Source organism: Fukomys damarensis, unplaced genomic scaffold, assembly GCF_012274545.1.
Source record: "Fukomys damarensis isolate Sample0158 unplaced genomic scaffold, DMR_v1.0_HiC HiC_scaffold_30, whole genome shotgun sequence".
Lineage (NCBI taxonomy): Eukaryota > Metazoa > Chordata > Mammalia > Rodentia > Bathyergidae > Fukomys > Fukomys damarensis.
The window spans coordinates 11,763,259-11,773,668 of record NW_022900942.1 but is presented as its reverse complement, the minus strand read 5'-3'; the positions used below and the strand labels follow the sequence as shown (position 1 = coordinate 11,773,668).

General features: G+C 35.2%; 1 protein-coding gene across 4 annotated transcripts in view; it reads right to left on the bottom strand.

Annotated features, from left to right (window-relative positions):
- Fbxo15 (F-box protein 15) overlaps positions 1-10,410 on the bottom strand; it is a 63,992-nt gene that overhangs the window by 37,035 nt on the left and 16,547 nt on the right. For all 4 annotated transcript variants that reach the window (XM_010609808.2, XM_010609932.3, XM_010609853.2 and 1 more), the window contains 3 exons: positions 8,696-8,822; positions 7,183-7,265; positions 6,090-6,232 (listed from right to left, as the gene is read on the bottom strand). In XM_010609808.2, coding sequence (XP_010608110.2) covers positions 6,090-6,232; positions 7,183-7,265; positions 8,696-8,822 — 353 coding nt within the window. The remainder of the gene's footprint in view (positions 1-6,089; positions 6,233-7,182; positions 7,266-8,695; positions 8,823-10,410) is intronic.

The window sequence follows — 10,410 nt, the reverse complement described above, 5'->3', positions numbered from 1 at the left end:
AAAAAAAAAAAGAAATCACACAATAACAAATGTTGGCGGGGTTGTGGGGAGAAAGGAACCCTTCTCCATTGTTGGTGGGAGTGCAGACTGGCGCAACCACTATGGAAATCAATATGGAGATACCTCAAAGAGCTTGGACTGGAGGTTCCATTTGACCCAGCCATACCTCTGCTGGGTATCTTTCCAAGAGAACTAAAAGAATCATATCACAGAGAAGTATGTGCACCAATGTTTATAGCGGCACAGTTTGTAATCGCTAAATCTTGGAAACAGCCCATTTGCCCATCCATTGGAAATTAGATAAAGAAGATGTGGTTTTTCTATAAAATGGAATATTACTCAGCCATAAAGAACGAGAAAATAGATTCATTCATAGGCAAGGACTTTCTGAACGGGCGCCAACTACACAAGAAATAAAATCAAGAATGGGATATATCAAATTTTAAAGCTACTGCTCAGCAAAGAAAACCAACAAGACACAACCCCTATAGAATGAGAAAAAAAAATTTGAGAGAGAATATATAATATATTATATAATATATAAACAAAAAATTAGGCTCCCCAAATACAAGACTCAATCAAAAGTTGGGCAACAGAAATGAACACACTTCTCAGAATAAGAAATATAAATGGCTAATACATATATGAAAAAATGTTCAATATCTCTGGCTATTAGAGAAATGAAAATTAAAACAACACAGATTTCATCTTACTCCAGAAAGAATGGCTATTATCAAGAAATCTAGGGTCGAGGGCCAGGGATTTAGCTCAGCGGTTTGGTGGTCTGCCTTGCAAGCACAAGAACCCAAGTTCAATCCCCGGTACCAAAAAAAGAAAAAGAAGAAAAAAACAAATCTAGGGCCAAGGATTTAGCTTAGTGGCTGTACAACCTGCTTTGCAAATCCAAGGTCCCGAGTTCAATCCCCAGTACCACAAAAAAAAAAAAAAAAAAAAGGAAAAAAAAATTTAAAAAAAAAAAATGAAGTTTTTCAATTTCAAAGTGTTTGGGGAGGCTACATTCCGGGACCTCATTATAAAGAACTATTAAAAAGGGCATAATACTGAAGTCCAGAAAAGAGAAAGAGAGCTAAGTATTTGAGAAAATGTCTCTGTTTTAATCAATGTACAGTCTCCATCAATGAGCTAGAAAATGCTGAACATCTTATAAGAGAGTTCACTTACAGATGTGTGCTAATGATAAAGAAAATAGTGTTAGAATAAATGGAAGATATTTTGGACTTTAGAGAGTTATGGGAAACTTGTAAGTGGGGTTGGTTACAAAATAAAATTGCAGAAATAAATGCAAAACAAGAGATATTCTCAGAGAACTCAGAGGAAAGGGCCAAATAAACTAAGCTACAAAAAGGAGAAAAAAAAGAGATGTACAAGGGCCTTCCCAGAGGTACTACCTACCTATAATATGAATAGCTTAAAAAGAGGGCATAATTAAGGAATAAAGTGAAGAAAATCTTTCAGAGTTGAATAATGAAGTAGGCCTGCACATGAAGAAGGCTAACAGGGTACCTTTAAAATTTAATGAAAATAATGCAATGCTTAGACATAGCCTGATGGCTTTTTAAATTTCAAAGATTAAAAAACAAAAATTCTGCAAGTATCCACACAGAGAAAGTAGGTTGCCTGCCTATAAAAGAGCAAAAGTCACAGTGATCTCAGATGTATTTTTCTATTGAAAAATGGAACATCTACAAAGTTCTAAGGGAAAATGATTTTGAATCAAGAATTATATGCCTTGTCAAGTTAGTATTTGTGTATGAAGGCAATGGGAAGACATTCTAAGATACCAAAGGGTTAAGAAAGTATGCTGACCAACAACTTCCTCTGAAAAATTTGCTCAATGATTTATGGCAGCAAACAGAAAAATTTAAAAGAATAGGGAGATAACTGTATAAAAGACTTGAACTATCAAACTACCTGTCAAATGTTCAATATATTAGTCAAATAACTAGTTTTATTTTTTCCATGTAACATTATAGATAAAGAATGTTAAGCCATGTTGGATAAAAAAATGTTAATCTGACAAAATGAGAAAATGGTACAGTATTATTTCCCTTTAAATAAAACTATCAAGTTCAGATGCTAAAACTGATAATGTAAGAAGAAAATTTCCAAAGCATTAGTTGGAGAGTGGTAGATATATTTGAAATACTGAATTATCAACATCAGTAGTTACTGCACCTGATGGTAATTCACATAAGTCGATTTGTCATTGAGTTGTTAGCAAAAATAAACTATATACATTCTAAATTGGCAGAAGTGAAAAGCCAAGAAAAAGCAGCAAAAGCTGGGCATGGTGGTGAACATCTATAATCCCAGCACTTGGGAGGCTGAGGTAGGAGAATCACTGTGAGTTCAAGACCAGCCTGGGCTATATAGTGAGTTCCAGGTCAGTTCTCAACTATATAGTGAGACCCTGTCTCAAGAAAACCAAAAAAAACAAAAACACACACACAAAGAAAAATACCAAGGAAGCATTAAAATTTGCATAAAATACAGAGTTGGAAATAAATCATGTTCATAAATTGGTTAAATTCCCAATTAATAAGATACAAATTTAGTAAAAAAAAAAATCAACCTCATTCAGGAATTTAGCTGAGTGGTTCCACCACCTGCCTTCCAAGCACAAAGACCCGAGTTCGATCCATGGTAGCAAAAGAAAAAAAAATATCTAATCCAAGACACTCACATATATATAAAACAAAAGATTAAAATGATTTAAAGGTTATAGAAACTATTTAAGTCATAGAAATGGAAAGTAATATTTTCATCAGACAGAAATAAGGATATTACAAGGTTATTGCACTTTTAAGAGACAATGTAGGGCCAGGGTGATTTAGCTCAGTGGTGTCACAGCCTGCCTCACAAGCACAACATCCCAAGTTCAATCCCAGGTACAAAAAGAAAAAAAGAAAAAAAATCATAAAAGTAAACTCCTTCTGCAAAAAAAAAAAAAGAGAGAGAGAGAGACAACACGGCATTCATACATAAGATTTTTGTTCAGTATCTTGATGCAGGTGGTAGTTTTACTGTTGCACACAGATATAGATATAGATATATTTTAAAACACATAAAATTAGTATAATATAAAATATATACTTAAAATCTATTGAGCAAGTCCTTCAATTAAAGAGCATACATGTAGCTAAACAGACAAATTCCGGCAAGGCTGCAGGGGAAAAAGGGAGCCCTTATACATTTTTGGCAGGAAAGTAAACTAGTATAACCACTATGGAAATCAGTATGGAGATTCCTCAAAAAACTAAAAACAGAAATTCCACTCAACTCAGCTATTCCCCTTTGAGGTATCTTCCTGAAAGAGTTAAAGACATATTATAGTGATACTTGCAAACCCATCTTTATAGCAGCAAAATTCATAATAGATAAGTCTTGGACAGCTCATATGTTCATCAGCACATGACTGGATGAAGAAAATGTGGTATTTACACAATGGAGCACTACTCTGCCATAAAGAAGGATAAATGAGTTATTTGTGGGGAAATGGATGCACTTTGAGACCATAATGCTAAATGAATAAATCAGACACACGATCTTAAATGTTGCATGGTTTTCTTATATGAGAAAACCAAAATATAAGTAAGTAGCAAAATAAAAGATGAAACAAAGAGATCTTTTACAAAAACAAGGGGAAAACAAGGGGAAGTAAAGGGGATGAAAAAATAAATAAAATGTGTTACGTTCATGTACCAACTTCACATGATGGATGCAATTAATATGCACTGCAAATATGTATTACTGAAAAAAGGACAACTACGAACAACTTTATATCAATAAATTCATCAATTTAGATGAAATGGACAAATTTCTTGAAATACAAAACATACTCAAAGCTCACTCAAGAATTAGAACATATCCTAAGTATCCCTATACCTATCAAAGAAATTGAAACTGTGATTAAAAATGTTTCCACAAAGAAAGCTCCCAGCCTTGATATATGTTTTATAAGTTTCTACGTAAAATATTCCAAAAATTAAAGAGAAAAGAATACTGTACTTCACAACTCATTTATAAGAATTGCAGTGAACTGAGACTAAAGCCATGTGAATGCTATAAAACAACAAGCAGGTGTAACAGAAGCAGCAAATATCACTTACTGAAAATATCAAGAAATGTGAAAAATTAATATGAAGAAAACTCTTAAAACATTCAGAAAAGTATATAAATATGTTTGAAAAAAACTAAAAAGCATTCAACATTCTTGGGTGGGACAATTTAATAATAAAAACTCTAATCACCTCACATTGATGATATATTCAACATAATTGTAATTTTTAAAAGCCAATAAGTGGAGGAAATTTTAGAAATTTTCCTAAATCAAAAAGCAAAGGACAGTCATGTAGAGGTACAAGATCCCAACAATGAATGTAACTGTAATGTATCCCTAAAATGTACCAATAAACTCAATTAAAGCTGAAAAAAAAAGAAAAGAAAAGAAAACCACTTGCTCTACATTACATTTCATTCTTTATTTTAGGTTATTACTCGTCTAAGTGGAATTTTATAATTAAAAAATCTTTCTTCTTTCAAAAAAAAAAAAAAAGCAAAGGACAACCCTGGGTATGGATCCACATGCCTGTAATCCCAGCACTCAAGAGGCTGAGGCAAGAGGGTTGCTGTGAGTTCAAGCCTGCCTGAACTACATAATGAGAACCTGTCTCAAAAAAAAAAACCAAAAAAAAAAGAAGGAGGAGGCTTAAAGACCAATGGAGGCACATCTAAAGGACACAGGCCCATTGAAATAGACACCATGAACAATTTTAGCTTCAAAAAAATATGTATTTATCTGAATATAAATTATTTAATAAATAAAAATTCAGGAGTCCAAAGTGACACTAACACAAGAGAAGAGCTTAAAACCATTTTCACCATAATAGATGACACTATATCAATATCTTAATTTGAAAATTGGTAGTTAAAACGAAAAAAATTAAGCATTAACCCTGTTTTTATGAGAGTTCACTCAGTTGGTAAAAGAATGTGCCTTACAAAGTTTCAGCCAACAGATGTAGAAATGATACAACTAGAAAATCAATATTTTCTAAAGTCAAACAAATTGACTTAGGCAAGGGTCATTAGTGTATGTCAAGTCCATTAACTGAAAGACTTCACAGAAACAGTGCAAGAAAATGCCTTTAACATTAAGAGATCTACTGGCATTCTTTTGTTTTTTTGTTTTGTGTTTTTTGGCTTTTGTTGTTGTTGTTGTTTGTTTGTTTGAGTCCAGGCTGCCTTAAACTCACCATGTTGCCCATGCTGGCCTTGTACTCCAAGCACTCCTCCTGCCCTAGCCTCCCGAGTGGTGGGATTACAGGTGTGAGCCACCACACCTGGCTCTAGGGGCATTCTTAAGCAATTGATGAAATCTTGCATTACCAACAGTGAAACAACCTGACATTATATGCCTCTTAATATGATGCAAAATACAGTATAGATGATTTATCCTATACAATATCCTCAACAAACATGTTAAATCTATTCAAGTCTTTACATCAGACTCTAAGTTTACAGGGTACAAAATGATACCAAAAGGAAATAGACAAATCATAATAAGGACATTCATTCTACACTCCTTTTCTTTAACTTAGCTTGAGTTCCCTCCTCTCCTCTCTCTACCCCAATCTCTGTATTAGCTTTGGCAAGTGAGACAAACACTGACGCACTACACACAGGAGAAAGACTGTTATCACTTTTTTCTCTTCCTGGATAGGTCTTACGCTGAACCCATTGGCACATTTAAAACTTTCTTTGCAAAAGAAGCAAGAATGTTTGGAGTGGGAAAATAATAAGGAAATGTCAGCAGCAAAGATGAGTAAAAACTACATACAAAAGGTTGAGTTATGGTGGTAAACAAGGTAGAGTTGGAAGCTAAAAACAGTCACTCTAGCCAAGGTATCTAACAATTCCTACAGTGAGACAGGGTTAGAGAACCCAGCTGCACCAGTGGATTGTAAAGAAACCAGGTAAGAGAATTATTTTAATTTATATATAGAAATTGGTTCCATATTCTCTACAAGCTTTTTAATCTCATAATGAAATTATTCAATTAACTTTACCTTTCATGGTGAAGAGATTGTAAAATGTAGCACAAAAGAAAAAAACTCCACCACCATGCATGTCAATGTGGAGTTGATAGCCATGCAGTCCATATTCTGGGTTGTCATCCAGAAAGGGAACATGAGGAGGCAGCTCATAGGGGCTGAAAAGCAAGGCACAAACACAAATGTGTCAATACCAGAGGTAAAATATCCAGATTGAAAATACTTCTAAAAAAAATTAACATGCATGCAAAGCACTGCCACCTACCAATGAATCAGTATAACAATCCCAATAACCTTCCATATCAAGAATTCAAAAGGACTACTCCATGTTACTCTTACCAATTTCTATAAAAATAGCCACAAATATGAGTTCCATAGAGGGCCACAGGACTATCACACTTAATGTGTTTCTGAAGTTTTTCTAGTGTTTCTACAATGAATGTGTTTCAACAGTAGTTCTACATATGCTACTCTGGTCCCAGTGTGCTTCCTGTGGCTAGGGTCAGGAGATATTCAGCAAAAAAATGCACCAAACAATCTATATTTAGGGACCTGGGTGAAGACTCAAGCCAAGATGCACAATGCTTGTTCAATAAGAAATAATTCACCACATAAGGTAACACATGTGAAAGCACTCAGGGGCTCTTCAGACAATAAAAAAGGAATAAGGAAGAGTCTAAGTCCACAGGGGAAGGGTGACTGTAGGGAAACAGAAAGTATATTCCCCACCTAATAACATTCAAATGCATTAAAAGACACCCACATGAAACACATGTACAGACCAGATTTAGCCAGTCTGTGTGCTTTGAAAGATATAAAAATTAATGTTAAGTGCAAGACTTTGAGGGATAGTAATGAAGCATTCCTGCTTATATAAATAATATTGTACTAGGCATAAATTCCTAAACCAGAATAAATAAAGCAAATATATACTCATGAATAATTCAATTATTTTAACAGCTGCTAAATAGTTATACATGTTGGTTTATGTCTACTGATTAAAAGCTGAATATCTTTGTAGCTATTCTCAGGATATTTAGATGATATCAACTTCTAACCTTCTGTACTGATGGTACAAAAATTTAATTTACCCAATGCATATACATACACAGTAGCTGATCCTAATGTGCTTCTCTCTATAATATAATGTAAATGAAGATTTGCCATGACAAAAGCCAGTTCTTCTTCCTTCTGAAAAGTTAATTAAAAAGAATACATTTTCAGCTAAAATATTTTAATTTTTCACAAGGTCATTTTGAAGATTGTAACGCATTCTTGCAGATACATGCAATTTCTTACAGCTATAAGATCACCACAGTACTAAGGCATTATTACTGCTAATATATTATTACTCTCTAATAAGACTTACATGTCATACTGATAGCAGAGAGTGCAGTACCAAAAGAATTAACAACCTCATACCTATGAAATATCAAAATATTACATATAATGACTCCAAAAATATATATTGTCAATTCTAGGCTGTTTTGAACTGTTTCAAAGATAAACACTGGAAAGATCTTCACAGATACCAGATAACACAAATACTGAACATTACTGGTATAACTGTTCCTCTATCAAGTAACTGCTTAATTCTGCACAGATGGTGGAAATGATAGATTCAGCTTCCTCACCTGCCCATCAGGTTGAATAGCAGAAAATGAGACTATTCAGGACCTGATCCGCTCCTCCCCAGACTGACAGCTGACACTTACTGGTGTAGGAACCCCCAAAGGGTAACCCTGTCAATGCCACTTTCCAGTAGCTAGGCAGAGGACAAGCAGATCAACCAGACAGTCCATGTAGCTCTGCAGGCCAACACAGATTTCAAGTCATGAAATGCAGACAAGCAAACTTCTGCCTCACCCACAACTCAACTTTACACAAAAAGGGAAGGAAGGAAAGAAAAACTGCTACAGTTGACTGAGAAAAGAAAGAGCTACAACAGAAAGATGCTGCATGAAGCTGTAGATCTTGATTCTGTGTAGTCACTGAATACAGGGTCACAGTGCTATTCTCAGAGTCAAATTTGTGCACTATTCTCTTAAAACATCCACAGCCAAAGCCACTGACTTACCCAACCCTGGTATACAGAAGTCCTTCACACTGTTCAGCTTTTCACTAAATGACTGCCCAGAAAATAACCCCCAGAGGAATAAGTTAGCAATCAGTCTGACCTGTTGAAATAAGAAACCTATATAAAGGGAAAGGATAATTTCTCAGATTCTCAGCCCTGAGAAGTAGAATATATCCCAGGCCATATCCACAGGTCAAAAGCATGCTTGTGAGACAACCATGGTGAACATCCTAAAGAGGAACTGTGGCAGAAAAAGGACAGGAAACAAAAAGAAGAGGAACACGAAACGATCAGAAAGAAGAAATAGGGAGTCCTACGACATTAAAAAAATAAAATTAACAAAATGGGAAAGCAGAAGTGGTTTGTCATCTGCAATAGCAGCAGAACAACATAACAGTGGTTATGTAGCTAGAAAAATAAAGTTGGTACAGAGGCAGCTGCTGAAAATTCTTCAAGAAGTTTCATTTAGTCTCATACATAACTGTGAGCAAATGTGGGGCTGTGAGGGTGAAACGGCACATGTACAAGCAGGACTCCATCTTACCTTCCATAGCCCTACCACAAGACCAGGGCTTAAGCTGAAGATCCGAATGAGTCTGTCACAGCCAATCATGGTAGATTCAGTTAACTGACTCAAATCGTACTTCGCAATTAAAGAATGCCATCGAGGTCTTTGAATATCCATGCAAAAGAAAAGACAGAGAGAAAAATGAGTTTTCCTGTCTGTGTTATTGCCAATTCTCATTAGTGTGCCTAAAAATGTTTTTAAAGAACAAATTATATGCACTAATGTGCTCAAACTAAGTGACACAATCATGGAATAGGACACAAAAATACTATATAAAATAAAGGCAAAATGCAGCCATTTAAATTTCTCACCCTATTATGTTTTTCTTCCCTTGCCTCTTGCTCTTACTGTCAACTCAACCACCTAGCCAGAAGTAGTTCAAGAATTAGGATGATAGTCTCAGTGGAGGAAAGATAGCCTCTTTAATAAATGGTGTTGGAAAAACTGGATCGCAACCTGCCAAAGATTAAAAGTAGACCCTTTTCACTATGCACTAAACTAAAATCCAAGTGGATTAAAGACCTAAATATTGAAAAAAGAGACACTGAATCTGCTGGAAAATAAGTTAGGAAGAACTCTTGAAAACATTGGCATAGGAAAAGACTTTATGAACAAATCCTCAGTAGCACGGGAACTAGCAGAAAGAATCAACAAGTGGGATCTCATCTTATTAAAAAGCTTCTGCACTGCAAAAGAAATCATCAACAGAACTAAGAGAAAACCTACAATATGGGAAAAAATTTTTACCACCTGCTCCTCAGACAAAGGACTATAATCTAGAATATAAAAAGAACTCAAAACAATCAGCCCCCCCAAATACAAAGACCCAATTCAAAAATGGGCATCTGAAATGAACAGACATTTCTCAGACAAACAAGTAAAAGCAGCAAGTAAATATAGGAAAAAATGTTCCACATCACTGGTCATTTGAGAGATGCAGATGAAAACAACACTGAGATTCCACCTCACCCCACATAGAATGGCTGCTATCAAGAAATCAAACAATAATAAATGTTGGCGGGGTTGTGGGGGAAAAAGGAACCCTTCTCCTTTTGTTGGTGGGAGTGCAGACTGGTGCAACCACTATGGAAATCAATATGGAGATACCTCAAAGAGCTGGGACTACAGGTTCCATTTGACCCAGCCATCCCTCTGCTGGGTATCATTCCAAAAGAATTAAAAGAATCATACCACAGTGATATATGCGCACCCATGTTTATAGCAGCAGATGTGTAATAGCTAAAACTTGGAAACAGCCCATTTGCCCATCAGTTGGAGACTGGATAAAGAAGATGGGGTTTTCTATAAAATGGAATAGTACTCAGCCATGTAGAATGAAAAATTAGAGTCATTCATAGGAAAATGGATGCATATTGAGGATATAGTCTTAAGTGAAATAAATAGTCACATGTGTAAATACTTAATAGTTTCTCTGGTGTGAAAAATTATAATGGCATATAAGATCCTAATGGTATGATCGACAATGTGAAATAGGAAGAAAAGGGCTAAAGGTGTAGGGGAAGTGGGAAGAGTAGGGGAAAGGAAATAAGGGAAAAGAAAGAAATATGAGAAAATGAAAAAATGGAAAAAAAGTATTTGTAAATAGGGAAGGGAGGAGGGGGTGAAGGGAGGGCAGGAGTAAGGGAAAAAAATGAGAACTAAGACCTGTCATGTAAAGGTACAAGATCCCA